We start from the raw sequence: 23,948 nt of genomic DNA on the forward strand, positions 1-23,948 counted from the left end.
GAGGAATGTCTCCCGGTATCCCAGAAACAGCCACTATAGCACATACTTGGATTCAAAAGGATTCAAACTTTGCAAGTCTTAGAGGCTTGAATAGCCATCAAAGTCTGTAATTTTTGAACTTATTTGAACATTGTATCACGTCTTAGTGAGCACATTTGTAATCCACAATCAAGAAAAATAATGAAATATCTCATATTGATTTGAGAATTTCTAACAATTACTTTGCATATTTCTTTACTGCTTCTTGCTGCTCATTATATATATTCTTGCTTGTAAAGCTGAGTCCCTGTCCAAGTAAAGCCACTCAGACTTGAGTTCCAAATCCCACAAGTCTTGTGCAAAAGCATAAGTCTGTGAGAATTGGGGCCAGGATCCTCGTGGTTGAATCATTCTCATGAAATTCATTTACATATATGTATATGTATTAATCTAAGAAACTAACAATTATTTGAAGATATGTGCATTGTATAGTTGTTCTTGTGTAGGACCTATAGAAGTAAAAGGAAAGGACAAAACTCCATTGCATAACAAGTATGGAGAAAGATTGTATAGTGCAGAGAACCAGAGATTCTAGGTTCTTACAGGCCTAATACGCCCCGGGATCCCACGACAGTACGCCCGGGGTACCAAGTGAAGGAATTCTTTAAAATGTTTATACGATAAAAGATAAGTCTTAAATATTCTATTTCAATCTCTTTCTCATTGTGAATATTATGAATATCTATTTTACTTGTTTTGTAAGAGTAAAGGATCCTTTTATGATACTAAAACACTTATAATGGTATTTTATTGCTTAGGAGGAATCGCATTTTTGCCTTGAGGAGATTTATGTGACTTGCGCACAACTTGGTTCGTAATCAGCCCATATTTAGCTGCGGTGAACCAAGCCCAGTCCACCAAAATACAACTATTTGGCCCAGGATCCTTGGGCCTGTGTGTTAAAGAAAAAAGCACCCTCACATTTTGGCGACTCCACTGGGGACTGGGAAAAAGGAGAGGGAAAAAAGCAGTCCCTTCGCAAGCATGGCTCCAAAGCTAGGAAACACTTAGAGGAAGGAAAGTTCCTCTTGGTGCGTTCAACATCAAGATCCCAAAAGTGTGGGTTCCTCCAACGAACGTTCTACCGAGAGACTCTATATGGAATTTTGGGGAATTTCCCAACACAAGATAAGTTTTATGCGTTATTATTTTCTCTGCTTTACAATTTGAACATAATAGATCATTGCCCTGCTTTTTAAAAGAAAAAACAGGGGGTCATGTAGTAATATTTAAACAATTATAATATTGTCTCATTTGAACATAATAGATCATTGCCCTGCGTTTTAAAAGAAAAATAGGGGGTCATGTAGTAATATTTAAACAATTATAATATTGTCTCATTGCTTTAAAGAAAAATGGAGAAGTGAACAAATAAAATATATTGATGAAATGAAGATTGTATGAGCTACATAATAGAGAAATGACCCCACATTTGGGGGCTAATGTATTCTTTCTTTTAAAAAAAAAATCATGATGTTGTTTCATTTGTTTAAAAAGAAAAAGAAGAAAGAGAAATAAGTGAATCAAAGAGATTTGATGAAATGTAAATTACATAGCAAAACAATTTCCTCACGTTGTGGGGCTAAATAATTTTACAGCAACTTGATAATAATATCATATGGCGCAGGTTAACAAAATGGACAAGTTCCTTGGCTCCACCCATGGGTTTAGCAAAATGGAGTAGTTCCATGATCCCAGTAAAGCCTTGGAGATCCTTGATCCCAGCAAAACCTAAGAAATCCTTGGTCCCAACAAATCTGAGGAGATCCGTGACTCCAGGAAAGCAAAGCTTGGGAGATCCTTGATCCCAACAAAGCCTGGGAGATCCGTGATCCCAACAAATCTGAGGAGATCATTTATTCCAGCAAGGCTGAGTACATTCTTAATTCCAGCAAAGTCTAAGAGACCCTTGACTCCAGGAAAGCAAAGCCTGGGAGATCCTTGATCCCAACAAAGCCTAAGAAATCCTTGGTTCCAACAAATCTGAGGAGATCCTTTATTCCAGCAAGGCTGAGCACATCCTTAATTCCAGCAAAGTTTAGGAGATCCTTGACTCTAGGAAAGCAAAGCTTGGGAGATCCTTGATCCCAACAAAGTTGAAGAGATCCTTGATCCCAACAAAACTGAGGAGATCCTTTATTCCAGCAAGGCTGAGTACATCCTTAATTCCAGCAAAGTTTAAGAGATCCTTAACTCCAGGAAAGTAAAGCTTGGGAGATCCTTGATTTCAACAAAGTTGAGGAGATCCTTAATTCCAGTAAGGCTAAGTACACCCTCAATTTCAACAAAGCCTAAAAGATCGTTAGTTCCAGCAAAGGCGAAGTATTTCCACGAATCCAGCAAAGTAAAATGGTTGAAAAAAAAAAAAATGGAGGCATCCGGAAAATGGGTAGAAGTTCCATAATAGCATAAAGAGAAGGTGGATCAAGCATGATTCAACAACCGCCTCATGTCTTGGGGGCTAAAGCATATTATGCAGTGGACCTTAAATATATTTTGAAGAAAATCAATAGAAACACTATATTGCAAGTTAGTAGCAAAATCAACATTATTGAAAGCTCAACAATTATACAATACATCTATCATTTCTTACAACTCAATAATTGGGCTCACCTATGGAAATAACAAGATTTGGAGGAGATACAGAGACCACTGGAAGACACTTACAACTAGCTCTAAAGGCCAACCATGACATCACAACTATTGCCTAATCCTCTCAATGTATCACTAGTACGTGAAAGAGGGATTGAATGGGAAGACCACAAAAGTCACTGCCAATCTTAGTCATTTCATCCAGCACAAAGTAAATTTTGTGGAAAATATACTTTATGATGAATCGGCTCCAGCTGAAGAATATCTCATTGTTAGGATCCCAGGGAGCTCCCATATTTGGGATCCCGGGGGTTCCTATCGCAGAAGAAGAAGAAACCTGGAGGGAAAGCAGAATATTGCTTATGAAGGCACGCGGGACCTGAATGTAGCCTACAAGAGGATCTCGGACCACCATCTTACATGATAGCCCAGGAAGAGATCTTGGAGGAACCTAGGGATACGATGAGTCAGAATTTCCCATCTCCAGGATCCCGAGGGGTTCCCATCCTAGAAGAAGGAAGCAATGCCCATGGTTTGAGGGATCCCTTGGACAGAAAAAGAAAGAAGGAGGAAGGCTAATATACTGTTTACGAAGATCCTGGAGAAACTTACAGATATGAAAAGGAAGACATAAATCCTACCAAAGGAAAAACTAGAAGAGGTGAACTTGGGAGCTAACGCAAGGAACCCAGGGCCCATCCTAATCAGCAGTCAGTACAGAAAAAAAGAGCAACTGGTGGAGCTATTGAAAAAATATGAAGATTTATTGGCGTGAACTCCTTCAAACTAAATAAGGCACATCCAAAGGATAAATTTCCTTCGCCTAACATCGATCTCCGCATAGATCCAACTAAGGCAATAACAATATCAACCATGAAGAGGCATACCACGATCAAGGAACTCAAAGAGCTTCTTAGAAAGAGTTTCTTACATTAGGAAATTCACACCAAGACCAACCTTGGTCATTAGTGGACTATCCAAACTGTTGAAGAAGGGGAATATTTTCATATGGGGAGTTGGGCAACCAAATGTCTTTCATAAAATTTCAACAAATCATGAGTCATTTGCCTACCATATGGGTACTATCCATGGCAAAATCACTATTGTTGTACCTGGGATCTTGATCCCAAGCATACAAAGCATTGAAGGACATTGAAAGAAGGTATCCCAACATAGAAAAGGCGTGTATGGCAGTTATGCATCTCAACAACTGAATCATTACTTTTCATCCCACCAAATCCTATTAGTGACAAGCTCTCATCCAATAAAAGCCCTCCTTAATCAACTCCTGCAATCTTGAAGAGTAGCCCGGTGGTTAATATTAATTTCCCAATACAACATAGGTCTGAAGAATCCCAGAGCTATCAAGAGCTAAGCTGTAACAAACTCACTGACCCAGTTCCCCGAAGAAGAGAAATACCTATTAAGTGAGAAGATCTCTAAAAAAGTAGTAGCGGTAGAGATCCTTGTAAAGAAACAGACTATGAGGTTTGTGAAGACAGCCTTCAACGAGCATGCCTAGAGGAAGTCATCCTCTTCCAGGATCCCCGTACGAAGATCCCCCACTTGAAGAAAACACCATGACAGAATCATCTTGGTGGAGCTCCTGGCCATCAGTCTACCATTGAGAGCAACCTTAGATGACTCATAAAAGAAGATTCTTTACATAAAGAATTTGTTCACAACCAAGAAAGGATATTTTAGAAGATCCTCGGAGAAGAAAACAAATTCTCATCCCTTTAAAGAAAAGAAAAGAAACCAGTTCAGTAAGCCCACTTGAAAATGAGGGGCTACAAAGGAACTTTTTTTCTGAAGATTGAAAAATTCAATGGTCATGAACAAATTTTCCAAGTGGCATGGCCTAGGACTTGGGAAAATGCAAATTTTCCATGTACCTAGCCCAGAACTTGAGCAAAGCACAAATTTTCCAAGTGGCATGGCCTAGGACTTGGGAAAAGGCAAATTTTCCATGTACCTAGCCCAGGACTTGAACAAAATAGAAATTTTCCAAGTAGCATGGCCTAGGACTTGGGAAAAAGCAAATTTTCCATTTACCTAGCCCAGGACTTGAGCAAAATAGAAATTTTCCAAGTGGCATGGCCTAGGACTTGGGAAAAGACAAATTTTCCATGTACCTAGCCCAGGACTTGACCAAAATAGATTTTTCCAAGCAACATGGCCTAGGACTTGATAATAGCAAATTTTCCATGTACCTGGCCCAAGACTTGGCCTAGAACAATTTTTCTAATTACATGGCCCAGAAATTGGCCGAGAGCAAAAGTTTCCAAGTACGACCAAGAAAATGGTCAAAAGCAAAAGTTTATGGGTACAAGCTGTAGCACATACCAGTGTAGATTGTAAGCATATCCTAGAATTGCTAGCAAAAAACGTTAGTTCTAGAAATATACTCTTAGTATCAAATGCGATACCAATATAATTTGGTTATACATATATATCTGCATATATTATTGATAGTTTGACAAAGTTGATTTATTGAATACCAATCTACAGCCTAATACTAATATGAAGGTGAATTCTAATCTTTCGCAACATGTTAGTACATCCCATGAAGGAAGTGTAGCAATTCCTTTGGAGTTTCCCTCAAAGAATTATTTGATCTACACATTGATTCTACAAACCAGAAAAGTGTCCAAAAACAATTTATTTTCTCACGCGTAGGCTACAGGTAACCCACGAGTTCGGGGGGCTAATGTTGAAGGCCAAAATTTCACAAGAAAGCCCATCCCATGAAAAGTAAAGAAGGCCTAATTCAAGCAGCAAGAAGAATCAACATTAAGGCCCAATTTATATTCAGATTTCCAGCAAAAAGGTCATCAAAAAGTCTAGCAAGATTCAGTGAAAGAACTGGGCCGGGATACCCAAAGGCTGCCAAAGGCCCGAGATCCTCAGGTAATGTAGGACAGCTGCTGTAGGATTGAAACAACTCAAGAAAGGTACCACGAAATACAAGAAATGAAGAACAGAGATGTCCTTCTCAAGTACCCACTGGTGCAGCAAAGAATCAGAAAGTATAGAGCAAACATTCATGAACAAAGGAGCTGTACCACAAGGAACCAAGAATGAGAAAATCATACGTAGAAGCAACTGGAAGAGAACTTTCAACCCAGCAGTAAAAGATTCCAACTATTTGGGAATAATGACAGCAAGGAAATACAAACGCAGCTGAGTCTGAAAAGTGAGAAATCTTGAAGGAAGAGAGATTGAAGGCTAGGACGCCCCGGAATGGAAAGTCAGCAAGTGACTTTTAGAGAAACAGTATTAAAAGATGAAAACCATGAGAAAAAGGGGAAGAGACCAGCCCTTGAGCAACTGTCACAGCACGAGCTCTAAGGGGCAAAAAAGAGAAATCACTAGTACCATGGAGCCCTAGAAAACACATTATAAAAGGAAAAGAAAACCCATGTTGAAGGGGAGAAGATTTTCAGTAGGAAGAATATCATAACAGAGTCATTAGAACTCTGTAAAATTTAAGAAAAACAGAGGAATGTCTCCCGGTATCCCAGAAACAGCCACTATAGCACATACTTGGATTCAAAAGGATTCAAACTTTGCAAGTCTTAGAGGCTTGAATAGCCATCAAAGTCTGTAATTTTTGAGCTTATTTGAACCTTGTATCACGTCTTAGTGAGCACATTTGTAATCCACAATCAAGAAAAATAATGAAATATCTCATATTGATTTGAGAATTTCTAACAATTATTTTGCATATTTCTTTACTGCTTCTTGCTGCTTAATATATATATTCTTGCTTGTAAAGCTGAGTCCCTGCCCAAGTAAAGCCACTCAGACTTGAGTTCCAAATCCCACAAGTCTTGTGCAAAAGCATAAGTCTGTGAGAATTGGGGCCAGGATCCTCGTGGTTGAATCATTCTCATGAAATTCATTTACATATATGTATATGTATTAATATATATATATATATATATATCCTAATCTAAGAAACTAACAATTATTTGAAGATATGTGCATTGTATAATTGTTCTTGTGTAGGACCTATAGAGGTAAAAGGAAAGGACAAAACTCCATTGCATAACAAGTATGGAGAAAGATTGTATAGTGCAGAGAACCAGAGATTCTAGGTTCTTACAGGCCTAATACGCCCCGGGATCCCACGACAGTACGTCCCGGGATCCCACGACAGTACGCCCGGGGTACCAAGTGAAGGAATTCTTTAAAATGTTTATACGATAAAAGATAAGCCTTAAATATTCTATTTCAATCTCTTTCTCATTGTGAATATTATGAACATCTATTTTACTTGTTTTGTAAGAGTAAAGGATCCTTTTATGATACTAAAACACTTATAATGGTATTTTATTGCTTAGGAGGAATCACATTTTTGCCTTGAGGAGATTTATGTGACTTGCGCACAACTTGGTTCGTAATCAGCCCATATTTAGCTGCGGTGAACCAAGCCCAGTCCATCAAAATACAACTATTTGGCCCAGGATCCTTGGGCCTGTGTGCTAAAAAAAAAAAAGCACTCTCACAGTAATATAATTGTATTTTATTCCTAAAATAACCAAAAGGTAATAATCTTCTAAAAAAAACTACAAGGTAATGAAATTCAACATCAAAGTCTATTATGGTTAGTACTTAGTGATTATTTTAACAAATCATGATCCTCTCTAATTAGCATTTCCTTTTGAGATAGAGACAGTTTTCTTCTTCTTCTTTCTCTCTCTCTGTTTTTTTTTTTTTTTTTTTTTTTTTTTTTTGAGGGAGAAATGTTTATTTTTGTATGCATCTAATTGTGTGCATCTGGTAACAAAAATGACCATTAGCTTTTCTTATTTTGGAGACACTTCCCTTGGCAAATTCTAAATAGCTTTGTAGTTTAGTAATATTATCATGAAGAGAACTTTGGTTCAATGCTCCTTATCCTTTTTTTTCTTCTTTGTTTTCTTTTTTTTTCTTTTTTTTTTTAAGGAAAAAAAATGTATCTCATAAATAAATAAATAAAAGTGTTGACTTTAAATGAAATGTTAATCCCTGATTCTCAAAAAAAAAAAAAAAAAAAAATGTTAATCCCAACCCATGGAAAGATAAAAAGAGAATGATTCATAAAAAAAAAAAAATGGAAAGAATGTTTTAAGGTAAGAAAATTACATTGTGTTGTTACAGATAATATCTCAAATTTCATCAAAAGACAACTAAATCAACAGTGAATTATCTGCTAATATCTTAAACAATAATTGAAGAGAGAGTACTGTCATCATCAATACTTCCAGCAATCATTACTGTTAACTTGTTATTCCAATATGCTGAACCTAACAGATATGCAAATCAATTTTGTTCATGTTGTGAATACTTATCCATACTATAGTTGTGACTTGTGATCCTTAAAGCTATTCTTCAAGTCGCATTTCTACAGAAAATCAAAGCTTGAGAGTACCAATTTATGTTTATAGTTTATTATTATTTTTATTTTTAAGTTCCTGCCAAATTTATAAAAGAAATCATATATAGTACAACTAAGATCCTTAGTTCTACCCAAAAAAAAAAAAAAAAAATTTAAGATCCTTAGTCTCTTTTTTCCAAGCGGTAATGGTGTACTTATGCGATTTGTAAGTTAAATAATTGAACTATCCTTCACTCAATCCAAAAAGTCCAAATTCAATTTCTTAATTGAGTAAAGCTAAAATGAAGTGCTATAACTCATCACTCGAGGTTCGATTCATTCAATCATGAGATTATTGTTCAATGAAACATGAGTTACTACTTACTAGGGGATCTTATTATATGTGTGGCCTTGTTTCTGCCTATCCAAAATGAACAAAAACAAATATTAAAAGTTAAAACATGAGTTATTATATGACATGGCAGACTTACCGTCAGATTTAACATAAACACTATCTTATTTGATCATATCACAATTTAACATGAGAAAATAAATTTATTTAAAAAAAAAAAACTAAAAAATTGTATAATTATATACTATTCAATGTGATATGAGTTACTAATAGATGTGACAAAGTTACTATTATGTGTAACCTTGTTACTAGTCGAGGCATCATACCCTCAAAAAAGCTTGAGATAGTAGACTTTTCCTTCTAATGTGGAAGTGAATTTAGAATTTAGTTAAAATGGTATGTCTTCACGCTACATTTGGCATTGCATTAACTCATTACGAATCTCATGGATTGTATGGTAAACAAAGAAAAAGGATCCCTTGAATTTGTTTTGAAAATGTAATGGTCCATTTTATGGTGAAATGTAAACTGATCTTAAATAGCAGGGCACCATGTTTTAACCTTATTTAAGTACAATATTAAAACTTCACCTTAAAATAAACCTTTTTTCACTTCAAAAGTAAATGAATAGAATCCTTTATGTCGCGAAGCATCTTTTGACTTAAATTTTATAAATCATTGGATAGAAAGTGGGATTGGATATTGAAAATGAAAGTAAGGTTCTATTTGTAAATCTATTTGTAAATTTGTAATGCATGGCATGTTTCACGAGTCGACCAAAGGAAAGAAGGTTCTGAAATTTGAAGCTAAGCTAAATGAAAGTAAGATTCTGAATTATGATCTTTATTGTAATGAATGTGATTTTTCATGACTAGACCAAAGGAGTGAAAGGACGGTTTAAGCTTTATTCATTTTCAGGTAGGATATAGATAAATATAGCTTAATTAGCAATTTAGCATATATCACCTTTCCATGTTTTAAGCTTTATTCCTTTCCAGGTAGGATATAGAATAAAGCCCATTGCCATTATTTTTCTTTTTTCATCAAGGAATTTTCTTTGAGAATCTTATGAAGAGGAAATCACTTCTTCTTTGAAGAACCTAGCAAAAAGTTCTAGAGTGCTTTGACCTATTATTAATTCTTACATGTATTGTTTCAATTTTCATAAGCAGCACCATTTATTCAGATAAATATTAAAGGAGCTAGAAAAAAATTTCATAGTTTCTTTGATTTATAAATATTCAACCTGCAGAAAGGACAACCATACTACTAGAATGCCCATTCGGACACCAATGGAGCAGCAGAAGCAGCCACAGCAGCAGCAAAAGGATGTTAGCGAACGGGGCACTAATTGCAATGAAGGCAAAGTCTCCAGCCATGTACCAGAAGAGCCACACAATCCCAACCTTACAAAGATATCGACTGTGAACAACCAATCAGATACAAATCCAAAGTTATCAGAAGAGAAAAAGAATCCAAAGGGTAATCTTATTACTTATTAGACAAGAAAACAGTAGGAGAGATGGTAGATTGTTAAGACTTTTTTTAAAAAACTGAGTTACTTTATATAATAAATATTATTGGCTATTGTGGTGCCTTTTATTGTTGTTTGTCAATTCCCAAATCATACATTAATATGGGTTCCAAAAACTAAAACTTTGTAGATTGTTCTTATTTATTTGTTTACAACAAGTGGGGGAGGAGGGATTCAAACTTAGGTTCTCTTCCACAAAAGAACAAAGTAACACCCCCTGAGTTACAAGTCTTGGCTTGTAATTCATTCTTATATTTTTGAGTTATTGAACATGTATAGTTCTTTATAAAGATCCTAGCAAGGAATAAAAAGATCACAAATAGAGTTGTTTTTGGATAGCTGTATTATAGAGTACTTTCAAGTTTCAGCAGAAGGATTAAGAAAAGTTCTCTTTGCTCTACCAATCAGTTTTCCCAACAAAATATTAAATATAGATTTCCCAACTACTAATTAATATGGCTTAACATGCAGATTTGACAAAAGAGCAGCCCAAGGCACAACTGCTAGAAGAGAACCGTATTCCAAAGGGTAGGTTGTTAGAGTTTGATTTAAATTAAGTTTATTTTGAAACGTTTATTAATTTTTATGACACTAGTTTTAGCATTTTGTAATGTCTTATTGTTCTTTTAACATTATTTTTTTCTTGGCAACCATCTTATAGTTACAAACCATTGGTCTTTGTACCAAATGGCATTTCCACACTCTCGAATAAGGGTTGGAATTTTTGGTTACTTGTTCAACCTTCACAGATGTATGATAATATGAGTAATATTTATACATCTCAAAAAGAGAAAAAAGAAAAAACTCCTACAGTTTTTGTAAAATCTTGGGCCTGCATGCAGCCAAGCAAGAAAATATCAACAAATATACAAGTGATCAGAAGATTGCTACGGATAGCCCTCCAGAATCGTTTAAAAAGCAAAAGAAGGACGACCAGAAAGATGGTACGTTGCTACATTCCCGTTTTTATAATTTCATTTATTAATAACAAAACAAGAGAAACACAATCTTTTGATTAACTTTGTTTCAAATATGGTTACTTAAGAAAGGAAATTTGGTGTTCAGTCCATAGTGGGAAATTCATTGAAAAGATAATTCGATGAATCTATAACCACCTCCCTAATCAAGCAACCAAAAATGTTCTTTGACCTCCAAGTACAACAAATTGAGACATAATTTTGTAGGTTTTGTTGCAACCCACATTTTATCAAATGAGAAAACTAAATTTGGTCCAATCAAAAAATTTAGATGAAGTTTGTACAATGATCAATGATGTTGGTTTTTGAATTGGCTTAAACTCAATGCTCAGGACAGCAGAGTAATACAGTAACTGCAACAACCATGTGCTGTTGCTGCTCCATATTATAGACCAACAAGTTCGAAGCTATTCTCGGATGTGATACAGTGGCTGTGTGTAAACAATGGATTGCTAGAGGCTAGGTGCATTAACGGTGAGGATTTGCCTTCCAAAGTCAATTGCAACTGATGTTACGGTGAGAATGACTTCTTGTAAGAATGTACAAGGACGATGCTGATCACGAGACTTGTTGCTTTTTGAAACAACCTGGCTTCTTAATGTCATAGTTTGATTAGCAATATTTCTTAGTTAGGAAGTTTTGTCCAATAATGTTTAGTTCTAACATTGGTCTGTACAGTTGATTTGTTGGCAGCCAAAGCTGCTGCTTCTTTGTTAACGGATATTTCAGTTTGGTTCCTACAATGACTTAAAAATTCTCAGTCATCCCTCCCACCCCCCAAAAAAAAGTTTTTTTTTTTTTTTTGCAAGAATTGGATAGCTTTATCAAAGTTCTTCCAAGGGTGGGTTGTGGACTGGAGAGTAGCAGAAGATATATTGAGTCCGAACAGTTATGGTGAAACTTGTGTTTAAGATCTGAGAAGAGTTTTTACATGGCTAGATGTGTTTGTGGCACCAGGTTCCCTGCAATGTAATTATCTATCTATTCTGCAAAGGAGCCGGACCATATATTATGTGGGGGTCAAAGGTCAGATCTTTGCATTGTTGTATGGCAAGAAAAGTTAATGGTTGACATACTCCCAGCCTTGCGCAAAGATGTGCAGCACAACTTAGTTATGATGTAAACTCAAACTAATATAACATCATCAATTTAAAAAGCAAATTGAGATGATTCAGAAATGCTCTATGAAGACCAATGAAGGCAGCAAATCGAACATGCGAGCATGAGTTTATGTTAGGACTAGGAGCCTCCTTGAGGACGAGGAAGTGGCAGTAAGACTTTGCTATTGTTTTTTTTTTTCCAGAATAAAAGATAAAGAAATTGAAATCCCACTAGCAGATATACATGTAATTTATGGAACTGAAAATAGTTATAAATGATAGAGCATGAATGATTACATCAAGGGTGGGGGCAGAATTTAGTAATAAATGATAACCACCACATCGTGGTGTTTTAAGGCTGTGTTGAAGAAACAAATTCAGATTTCAAAAAAGTACTATCCAGGTTAAAGAGCCTTGCAAGCATATCGAAATTGTGGTTTAGTTAGGATGCAACTATATGATGTGAATCCAGAAATTGGCAGCAGTTTATGGAAATATCAAATGCATTAGAATATAAAAATTAACTAATTGGAAGGCTTGAGGGAGAAAATGCTTTTATTATACATTACTGGCAAATTAATCCATTGCAAAAAGTTGATACACAATTTCAAAGTTATTGATATGATCTATTTACTCGTACAGCTGTTTTACACATAATTTCACATCTCTGCTGCAAAGGATTTACCACAACCACATGTTTGCGTTGCATTTGGGTTCTTGAAGGCAAAGCCTCCGCCAATTAGAGCATCACTGTAGTCTAACTGCATCCCAAATATGAAAAGAAGGCTCTTTGGATCACAAACTGCCAAAAAAAGAAAAGAAAAAAAACATTAGAAGGATTAAGGTGTTGGACTCTATCACATTCACATTATGTAGCGCATGCAGAGGCATTCTGGAATTAAATTTTTTTTAAAGAAATTTGGTATTTGGATAGCCAGTTATCAGTTAACCAAATGACATCAGCAACTTTAAATTGATGAATGGCACGATTGTCTCAATACACGACTCAGGGTGTATCAAGTTTCCTCTACATGAAAAACACACTGACTTCCAGAAATCAGAGAAAAGTAAGAGCGCTGTATTGTTTGTCATATTAATTTCAATGCTAATACTACAGAAGAGATCAATGGTGCACTAAGTGTCGGCAACCCACATTATTCGTAGTTATTAATCATGACATCTTTTAAAAACCTCCCATACGGTACCTCAGTTTGCTCACATCCGCATGAAATGATAGGAAGACATTAAAACTAGTGTTTTCCCAGGTGTCTTAGCATTGAAATGGATACAATCCCAAACTTATAGCCAGTGATAATGGTGGTGCTTGTCCAAATCATTATCAAAGATCACTACAAAATCTGAAACAACACATACATGCTTCAAGTATAGATGATTATCTTGCCTTTCTTTTGGACTTTTCCTTCTTCTTCTTTTTTTTTTTTTTTTTTTTTTTTTTTTCAATTATCTTCAAATTGCAAGAGATCACAGCACCATACATGCTTCATCTATTGATGATCATCTTGCCTAAGCGCCAGTGCACCACTCTAGCTTCAGTTGAGTTGATTATTCTTTATTGTGTGGACATCATTCTCCCAATAATTGACAACTAGATCTGACTTCTATCATATTGAACAATACTATCATTGCTAATGATAATGGTAAATGTATTAAAGAATCCAAAGAGATAAAAAGTATTCTCTACTCCCAGCTACCAACCCTCAAATTTTTATCCAGAATCAACCCTATAATTGAGGTCTTGGCATCAATGCCCCTTTTTTCACTTCATTTTCATCTGTCCCCTATAATTGTGTCTCATGCTTTCCTCCGGATTAACTGTACTGTTTGAATTGTATTTTCAGGTATACCATTTCAATTATTTCCAACCATATTACTGACATCTAGTTAGATGCTGAATTTTTTCTAAAGTGCACATACAACCCCCCCTTCACTAGACACACAACATTTTTTTTTATTAGTATGAAAAATGGTTAAATAATGGGACAAATACACCCCCTCACTAGACACATAAAATTAATGCAAACTTGCATAAATGGGAAACTACAAACTGTCATACACTTAGGCAACATCCCTATTGTAGTAACTAGTCTTTTTTCCAATAAATTATTATTATTAAAAAAAATGCTTGTCATCTGTGTTAGATGGACCTTCAATTCATCCCATAATATCCGTATCAGCATGACTCACTTAAAAGTTATTAACATACCACACACACAGTTTTAAGACAAACTGGAAGGTATTCGTTTTTCTTCAGAAATTGTTAATTCAGGTAACATGAATTGCACCTATGAGGCCAGCTAAAACAAAAAGAGCATGCTCCCAGCTTCCTAAGAAAGTTTTTTTTTTTTTGGTTTTGTGGGGGGGGGGGGGGGGGGGCGTGTGGAGACTGGGGAGGGGTTCTCACCTGTGATATTACTTTTGAAGGAATTAGGTTTAGCAGTTTGGTGGCTAATTAACAACATCAAAGTTATACTTAAGAGAGATACCAAGCAAGATCTAGTTCCCAATATAGTAATTTCAATAGAGCACATCTATGTCATTATGACATGTTGCCTTAGTAGTTTGACCTTGAACTACCATACATTTTTTTTTTTTTGATAAGTAACTTAAAAGTATATTGAAAAAACACAGCCCCATACATAGGAAATGTACTAAAAAGGCAAAAACATCAAGAAATCAAAGTACAATGCTCAAGCAACCCAGAAAGGGAAATACAAGAAAGAAAAGGTAAAACCAAACACCAATCGAGAAGAGTAGAAAAGAAAAAAGACTTAAACTCAAGAATGGACCGTTCACAATCCTCAAAGCTTCTCAAATTCCGTTCCAGCCAGATACACCATATCAAATAGTGCGGCACAATCCTCCAAACAACTATATTACGATGCCGCCTGAAATTGCAAGACCAGCAATCCAACAAATCCGCTACCCTTTGCAGCATCACCCAACAAATACCAAACAAACAAAAGATCATACTCCATATCTCAAATGCAATAGGACAGTGAAGGAGGAGATGATCTACAGATTCCCCACACCCTTTGCACATATAACACCACTCAAGAACAACAAAGGGCCTCTTCCGAAGATTATCAATAGTTAGAATCTTGCCTAAAGCCGCAGTCCAAGAGAAAAAAGCAACCCGAGGAGGAACCTTCGATTGCCACACCATTTTCCAAGGGAAGGGAATGACAGTAGATGGGAATAGAGAATGATAATACCCACTCACCTTAAAACCTCGACTGCAGGCTTGGCTTCCAACAAAGTTTGTTAGCACCAACACCCTGGACCTTTGTGGAATAAATTAGGACCAAAAACGAAACCAAAGAAAGCGACTCTTGGTCATTCACTAAGCGACGAAACTGAATGTCCCAAGTAACTCTCTCATTAGCATAGCTCCTAACCTCAGAGACCGAAGCCTCTCTTGTCCTACTAATATTATACAAATCTGGAAACTCCTCCTTAAGAGGACGATCCCTACACCACACATCATCCCAAAACTTCACACGAGAACCATCACCCACATCATATCGAAGGCACTTGGAAAATTTCAACTAGCCACTTCTAATGCACTTCCACAAACAAACACCATAAGCCCCCGACACAGATTTTGTGCACCAACCACCCCACTCATTCCCATACTTTGCCCCAATGACCCTTCTCCAAAAGGCATCATTCTCCCAACCATAACGCCACAGCCATTTGGCTAATAAGGCATTATTAAACCTTTTCAAGCACCAAATGCCTAACCCACCATTCTTCACTGGCCTACAAACCTTAGACCAATTCACTAAGTGAATTTTACGATCATCCCCAATACCAGACCAAAGAAAATCCTTTTGTAACTTCTCTATCCTCTTAGCCACCTTAGCTGGAATAGGGAAAAGAGAAAGAAAATAAGTAGGTAGGCTAGAAAGAGTACTCTTAATAAGGGTAGCTTTACCCCCCTTGGATAAATACAACCTCTTCCAACCAGCTAGCCTTCGCTCCATCTTCTCCAAGATAGAATTTCAAATAGACTTATCTTTAAAAGAAGCACCCAAAGGGAGATGTGACAAATGGAACTAGAGATGAAAGATGTGACAAATTTTTTAATATACAAATTTAAGGCAATTTTAAATTTAGCATTGGAAGACATACTCTGCCCTGAAGTTATGATTGCTTCTGATTAACAAATTTTATTATGGCGTGACAGTGCTTTGACCTTGGCATCCAATACATGATGGGTATCATGTTCTCTCTACACTCCAGCTTAAAGATTATTTGTAAATATTGGTTTTTGAGCCAATGAGCTCTAGCTCAAACAGCACCCCCTTCCCCTATAAGAAAATGCAGAGATTGCTAACTGATACTAATAGAATAGAAAATATTAATATAATAGAAAAAGAACTGTCTTTTCTGTATACTTTCTCCGGTTCCATTGTGAGAATAAAGTTGTGAGTCTGAAATTCGCTACATGCGTGGGTAAACTTACCAATAATAAAAAAAAAGAGGTATTTGAATACTCTGCCTGAAGTTATTTATCAAAAAAAGAATACTCTGCCTGAAGTTGTTATTACTGGCAACATCTAAGATGCTGAAGTTAGTAATTAAAATATGAATAACAAGGGATCATATAAAACTTGCAAATGATAGGACCCATAAAAAGTCTTTGGAAGATTGATTAGTGATAATTCAAACATTTTGTTGCCTGTAAAAAAGTTAAATAACATGACTAATTATGTAAGATGTAAAACCTTTGATCAAAAGGCAGATGCAATAATAACTCTAGTGGGAGCATGGCTCTTACTACTAATTGTAAATTCTACTTGTGTTGCAATCCATTTGATCACCCTATTCATCACACAAAAATCCTTCTAAAATTGACTCTATTCAATAAACCTCTCTGCCCTATTTTTACTTCTACATTCTCATCAATTTCCTCTACTTTCTCTCAAATAAAGCCTTCACCTATCATTCTAAACCTCCCTTCCACATTAGTGCCCTAAACCTACCTTTTTTTGAAATCAGAAGATATATCCAAATTCACTATACCCCTAATTTAACAGAACGATATACATATAACCAGAAACCTTTTAATTGTAATATATATATATATATATATATATCCTAATGACTTATCAGCCATATAGGCCTACATCTATATTTTACCTAACTATTCCTTGAATACATTCACAGAATGTCTTTTTCCTGAATTGAATACTTTAGGGCTTCATTTTACTAATTACTAAACAAGCTCTGGTGAAAAAAAAAAAAAAAACCCTTAGAAAATTGATGGCTTTGTTACATTTAGATTTATAATTTGAAGTCCTTATCAATCTCAAGAAATAAGGTGAAATTTTAGTCTCTTTCAAGATTAAAATTCAAGCAGCACATAACAAATATCTTGGAAGTAGATCATAACACAGCATCACTCAAATTTTAAAGCATGCCAGTTTTTGGGTGCACACCCTCCCTTGCATGGGCTACCAATCTACTAAAAGTTATCTCCACAGACTGACACAGTGACACCACTATTGATACCCTCCTGTACTATGATATAAATCATTGCTCAAATTGTATAAACTGTACATCATTACATAAGCAAGAAAATAAGATAAAAAAAAGGCTTACCGATCACAAAGCCATTATATTCAATGATGGAGTCATCTGGTCGGGCATTTTCTCTACTTTCGAAATCCATTGTGTAGGACATGCCAGAGCATCCACCTTGTCTAACACCAATTCTCAAGCATAAATCTTCATTACGCTCAGACCTCATCTTATTCAAGTGCTTCAGTGCATTATCCGTAAGAGTAACTGCAGGTGCGATGCCCTCGGATGTCGGTGCAACTAAAACACGGAAGGAAGTTATTATGATTATAATAATATACATTAAGCAATTTAAACTTTAAAATAATTCTAATTACAATGCTGGATGATTTCCCAAGTATGTGAGAATCTCATTAACTGAAAGATGGATGCAGCTTACACTCTTAATCCAATTAACTGAATGAGAAGGATGAAATTAACACAGCCACATGGAGCATATGTACTATGAAGTACAAAATGAATCTTTCTCAAGGAATTTCAAACAAGTCATATAACTAAAAGTTAAGTGATATTCTTACATATCTGCAATTCTTTTCTAAGCTAGGGTATAATGTGTCATATATGTACCATTTATTACACAAATAAGAATCATAAAGAGTCATTCATCCTTAGACTGTTAGCCATGTGATGAACACACTCCTAAAATTGATAACTTCCTATGTAACTGAAAATCTAACACAAATGGTACATATAACCACCAAAACTTGTCAAAATTAGTAAGCATCTATTTGTGGTAAACCCAAATAGCAGCTCAAGTTAGATTTTAGAAAGAGAACCAAAAACACATCATAAAAATTAACTTGCAAGAATTCTTATAAAAGTTGGGACAATTGCAGTAAATTCTACACAATTTGCTAAATACCCATTTCAGTTTGAAGCAAACTAACTCAAGCTGACTTCCCCAATGGCACACATAGAACCACCAAACCATATAGAGGTAAACCGAAATAGCGGTTCAAGTTAGATTTTGAAAAAGAAAACCAAAAATCCATCATACAAATTATCAAGCAATAAAAGGATTAACATTCATCTCCTAGAAAGTTGGACACTTTTAGTATATTCTTCACAATTTGGTAAGTACCCATTTCAGTTTCAAGTAAACTAACTCCAATTACAAGCTCTCTTACTTATGCTTCCCTGAGGACACAAATATAACCACCAAAACTTGTGGAATCCTGTTAGTGTTACCATCTAACTTTTTGTGGTGAACCCAAATAGCAGTTCAAGTTAGATTTAGAAAGAGAGCCGAAAAGCTATCATACAAATTAACAAGCAATAAAGGGATATTAAGATTCTTCTCCTAATTGGGCAAGAATTCCTAGAAAGTTGGACACTTTAACATATTCTACACAATTTTTCTAAAAACCCATTTCAGCTTCAAGCAAACTAAATCCAATTACAAGCTCACTTGCCTACACTTCCCCATATTATCCATCAAAAAAAAAAAAAACAAAGAGCAAACATTTAAATCAATCTATGAAGCATGCAATATCATACCAACTAAGCAAAATAAAGAAAAACAAATCACATACTTTTTCAGATTTAAATAACATAACAAGCAAAAATCAATGAACAAAATGAAAAACACATATCATTTCAAAGCACATGTATGTAAAAGTAAAAAAGAAGGAGAACCTGGAAAAGAAACTGCTCGAATTGAAATGGGTTTTGGACGGCTGAGATTGAATCGAAAAGAAACAGAGTTTGGGGGTGAAAAGCTTGAGCTTGAAGATGGGCGTGGCGTTGGTAGACGAAGAATAGAGGGGCAACGAGTCGTGATTGCAGAGGACGCCATTGGAGAGAACCGAAACGTTTTATTTTTTATTTTTTTGGTGTGTGCTTATATTTTGTAAATGAAAGTTATGTAAATTTGTTTAAGGTTACGATAATATTAAAGACTGCCATTACGTACGCAGTTTCACAACTTAATTGGACTAATATTTGTTGAGACTTGAGAAGGAATTCGGTATTGAATGATATTATGTCGCATTAAAATTTAATAAGTATGAAATATGTCAATAAAAAATAATTTAATTTATTAATAATTGAAAAACATGCATTAAATTTATTAGATTTTTATTAGATTTTAAGAAGGATAATGTATTATCATTTGATACAAAATATTTTTCTTCTTTTTGGACTTCTAAAACCTTTTTTTTTACATGACTTTTAAAACTATTCAAGGTGGAATGATGTTAACTTGTGATTAGTTAAGGATTAAATATGAGGATAAATCCTATAATAAAAAAAAGAATAAAACTCAAGTATAATCTGTGTTGTATTAAAATTTGTAGAATATTAGGTTTTTCAATTATATTTAAATACATCATTTATTTCAAGTTTTTTTTTTTAGAAAGATAATATTGCGTATTGATCAATACAAGCTTGCGTTTACTTTAAATAATAATAAATAATAAATAAAAAATAAAAACCTAAAATACTGCACTTTACCAATTTTATCAAAATTTTGGCCTTAGATATCTATATAAAAATGATGTGAATAGGGATAGTGGTTTCACCTGGACCTATACCTGTCTTGTGAAGAGTTAATGGGACGGGGATGGGGATGAAGGTGGGGGACTTTATATTATTGTATTACTAAACAATTTGATGTGAACTTTATTTTATTTATATTAGTGACTTAGTGTTAAAGATTGGCTTTATACTATCATTACTGTTGGGTTAAAATTATGTTTACGTTATTAAATATCAATCTTCGTATTATTACATATTTTAAATTAGGAATAAGGTAAGTACAAGCCAAGATAATGCCCTTTGCAGGAGGGGATAGGACACTTAATTATGAGTAGGCTTTGCCGAACCTAATTGCTATTCCTAGATGTAATATTAATCACAATTGGTCACCTTAATAATTTATGAAGAAGATTGTGAGTTTTTGCATTTAACATTATGTATTAGGTTGAGGCCACACCACTCCTATGAAGTGCTTAAAACCCTAATTCCTAATGATTTATAATTAACAAGAGACAAAACTTATTTATAATTTCTTAAGTGTTGTATTAGTTTCGCTAATTAAATTCAAACACATTATTGTATTATGTAATGTAGCACAAGTATTTATATATTTTTTAGGATGATTAAACTCAATGCAACCAGATATTTTAAATTAATTAAGAAAATTTACCTAAGTTTTGTCCTTAAATGAATGATATACAGTTTAGCATGTCATTATATCTAAAATTTATATTAAAATAAGGTTGGTCAATTTTTTTTTAGAAACAACCACACACAAAGGAAGGGGAATGATAATGTTATAACAAGATGTGAATCATTAATTTAACCATAAGTATTTAGGGTTTTAAGAACTTCATGATTCATGATTCGCATGGGATGGTTTTAGCTTCAATGTCTGAACATATTCCTCTTCCCCATTCTATGGCAGAGGTGGAAGCTTGCTAGACATGCTTGATATATTAGCGGTCTTTCTATGTGAATGGAGGATATTCCTTAATTCAGACATCAGCTCTATTCTGTTAGCCGACTTTGGCTAGTTTGTTTTTTTCTTTTAATGAAAGTATCTTTTTAACCAAAAAAAAACTTTTTTTTTGAGAAGATACTTTAAGAACTCTAATCCTTTATAATTAATACCCATCATGTTTTTTTTTTTTTCTTTATATTTTTCTAACTAATACCTGTCATGCTTAAAAAATACTAGGGAACAATGATTATCAGATCTATAAAAAAATTTAGTTTAATTTTTAGATTGTGAATAAAACTTAGGTTCATCAGGAAGTATAGGACAGTAATTAAAAATAAAAATTTAAAAATCTTATTGAGAGTGCTATTGACATGAAATTTAGTATATTCCTTATAATAGGAATACAAAATAAAACACGTAATCGCCAATGAGATTTTGAAAATATTGATATAATTATTATTTTTTGATAACGGTCAAAAACTTTTATTAATCTAAGCAAACTGAATACACATAAAGTAGAAAAGCCATGTAAAGTCCGAGGCCAGCTACAAACAGTTGGCCATAGACTAAAGCTACAACAACGTAGCTAAGAAAAGACATCTATATATAAAAAAATTAAATTCGAGATGCCATCAGCTTTTGGTATTCATTTAGTAGACCTTCTGCACCACTCAAAATAGTCCTTGGGTGAGTTTGTTTTTGCTCAAAGTAGACCTTATTTCAGGCATTCCAAATAGACCATGCCACTATTGCCCAGAGTTTCAAATCCCATTGGTCTAAGCTCTGCACCATAAAACCGAACAGCAAGAAAAAGTCGCGAGCCTCATTAGACCACTTTTGAATCTTTCCCTTAACCAAGGCCCACACATTCTTGGCAAGGGGACACTCCCATAGTATATGCCCAATTGTTTTGGGTTTTTGTTGACACAACCCACACACCTCCGTAACGTGAACCTTCCTTTTGCACAAATTGTCCCGAGTGGGTAGGTTTTTAGAGCATGCCCTCCACATGAAGGTTCTGACTTTTGGGGGTACATTTAGTGTCCAGAGTTTTTTCCGGGTTGGCTTGTTTGACCAGGCCTTTGAGTGCTCCATTACTTGTTGCTTCAACTGGAGCGCAACATGATAAGTGGTCTTGATTGAGAAGGTCCTATACTTATTCTCCATCCATATAAGAGAGTCTTTAGCTTGTGTATCATTTAGGGGCAGGGCTAGAATCTCATTTCGAGTTCTGGCTATGAATTGCATGAAGTTCTGGCTATGAATAATGCATGAACCTTGCCTCTATCCCACTGTCTTGTATCAGCATCTATCAAGTCATTAACCTTCAACTCAGGATTGGGTTCACCATTGAAGATAGGGTTATGAGACAACCACTTGTGCATAGCGACACCAATACGCTTACCGTCGCCTATTTTCCATTTCAAACCATCAATGATCACGTCCTTAGTAGACAAAAGACTCCGCCATACGAATGAAGGATTATGGCCCAATGGGGCTTCTAAGAACATGCTACTGGGGAAACACCGGGCTTCGTACACTCGATAAAAGAGAGAATGAGTGCCATGAATTAGTTGCCATGCTTGCTTAGCCAACATTGCGAGGTTAAAAGCGTTGATGTCTCGAAACCCCATACCTCCTTTATTCTTGTTCGTACACAACTTCTGCCAACTTATCCAATGGAACTTTTTCTCATCGTATTTCTGTCCCCACCAATATCTGGCCAAGGTCGAGTTGATGGCGTCACACATTGCTTTTGGAAGCCTGAATAAGCTCATGGAGTAAGTCGGTATAGACTATGCAATCGACTTTATAAGTATTTCACGATCGGCATTGGAGATGAATTTCTCCTTCCACCCTAATACTCTCTTAGTAACACGTGCTTGGATTTCCCTGAAGGTGGTTGTCTTAGTTCGACCCCCAACCATCAGCAAACCTAAATACTTCTTGCAATCCATTATGATTTTAGCTCCAAGCAAATTTTTTATTGAGTCCCTCGTGTCTTGTATGGTGCTTCGACTGAAGAAAAGCAACATTTTCTGATGGTTAATGGCTTGTCTAGAGGCCGATTCATATTGTGATAAAATGTTGAACAACACTTGGCACTCTTGAATCGTGGCTTGACAAAACAGTAGGCTGTCATCGGCAAAGAGCAAATGAGAAATGTTCACTCCGTGTTGACAAGATACAACTCCTTTAAGAGACTGATTCGCTTCATCCCTTCGAAGCATTGCGAACAAGCCTTCAGCACACAGGAGGAACAAATATGGCGAGAGGGGATTGCCTTGCTTGATTCCACGAGTGGGTTTGACCAAACAACGAGGCTCACCATTGATGAGGATCGAGTAAGAAGCGGTGCAAACCGTTTCCATAGCCAGCCATATCCAGGTATCATCAAAGCTAAGTTTAGTCATCATATTCCGTAAAAACAGCCACTCAACCCGATCGTAGGCTTTGCTAAAGTCCAACTTCACCACCATTTGACCTCTCTTCCCTTTCCTCTTATTTCTCATCTTGTGTAATAACTCAAATGCTATAGTGGTATTATCAGTGATTAAGTGATTTGGAACAAAGGTACTTTGAGCATCAGAAATAATATTAGACAATATTAATTTAATACGATTAGCCAAAACTTTAGAAAATAACCATGATACCACATTGCCTAAGCTGATGGGGCAATAATTTGAGATGTACTGTGGCTCCTTGGGGATAAAAATAATGTGGGTATAGTTCATCTTGTGTAGGAGGTGGCCAAAGTTCAAAACAGAAAGAACAGCTCTAACCACATCATTCCCTACAATATGCCAATATTTTTGAAAAAATAATGGAGACATGCTATTAGGGCCCGACGACCTTGGATGGGTGCATTTGGAACAAAGCTCGCTTTATTTCCTCCGATGTGTAGGGTTGTAAGAGTTGGTGGTTCATGTCTGGGGTTACTAGTCTGTT

General features: G+C 35.4%; 3 protein-coding genes across 5 annotated transcripts; 1 reads left to right on the forward strand and 2 right to left on the reverse strand.

Moving 5' to 3' along the window:
• Positions 1-9,450: 9,450 nt before the first annotated feature.
• On the forward strand, positions 9,451-11,625 carry LOC115950852. 3 transcript variants are annotated; one of them, XR_004083138.1, is made up of 4 exons: positions 9,451-9,827; positions 10,351-10,407; positions 10,541-10,823; positions 11,189-11,625. XR_004083138.1 is itself a non-coding variant. In XM_031068115.1 (4 exons), the coding sequence occupies exons 1-4, from the start codon at positions 9,620-9,622 to the stop codon at positions 11,199-11,201; spliced, it is 375 nt and encodes a 124-aa protein (XP_030923975.1). In that variant the 5' UTR covers positions 9,455-9,619; the 3' UTR covers positions 11,202-11,625. The 3 variants fall into 3 exon arrangements, 2 of the variants coding, with proteins under 2 accessions (XP_030923975.1, XP_030923974.1); XM_031068115.1 differs by having other exon boundaries at positions 9,455-9,827; positions 10,722-10,823; positions 11,194-11,625; XM_031068114.1 differs by having other exon boundaries at positions 9,464-9,827; positions 10,722-10,823.
• Positions 11,626-12,493: 868 nt separating this feature from the next.
• LOC115950971 (iron-sulfur assembly protein IscA, chloroplastic) lies at positions 12,494-19,427 on the reverse strand. Its single transcript, XM_031068258.1, has 3 exons — positions 19,196-19,427; positions 17,582-17,800; positions 12,494-12,758 (listed from the first exon to the last, which is right to left on the reverse strand). The coding sequence occupies exons 1-3, from the start codon at positions 19,353-19,355 to the stop codon at positions 12,616-12,618; spliced, it is 522 nt and encodes a 173-aa protein (XP_030924118.1). The 5' UTR covers positions 19,356-19,427; the 3' UTR covers positions 12,494-12,615.
• A 2,807-nt stretch (positions 19,428-22,234) lies between these two features.
• LOC115950127 (uncharacterized mitochondrial protein AtMg00310-like) lies at positions 22,235-22,750 on the reverse strand. Its single transcript, XM_031067370.1, has one exon. The coding sequence runs from the start codon at positions 22,748-22,750 to the stop codon at positions 22,235-22,237; it is 516 nt and encodes a 171-aa protein (XP_030923230.1).
• Positions 22,751-23,948: the final 1,198 nt, after the last annotated feature.

Source organism: Quercus lobata, chromosome 6 (genome assembly GCF_001633185.2).
Source record: "Quercus lobata isolate SW786 chromosome 6, ValleyOak3.0 Primary Assembly, whole genome shotgun sequence".
Taxonomy (NCBI): domain Eukaryota; kingdom Viridiplantae; phylum Streptophyta; class Magnoliopsida; order Fagales; family Fagaceae; genus Quercus; species Quercus lobata.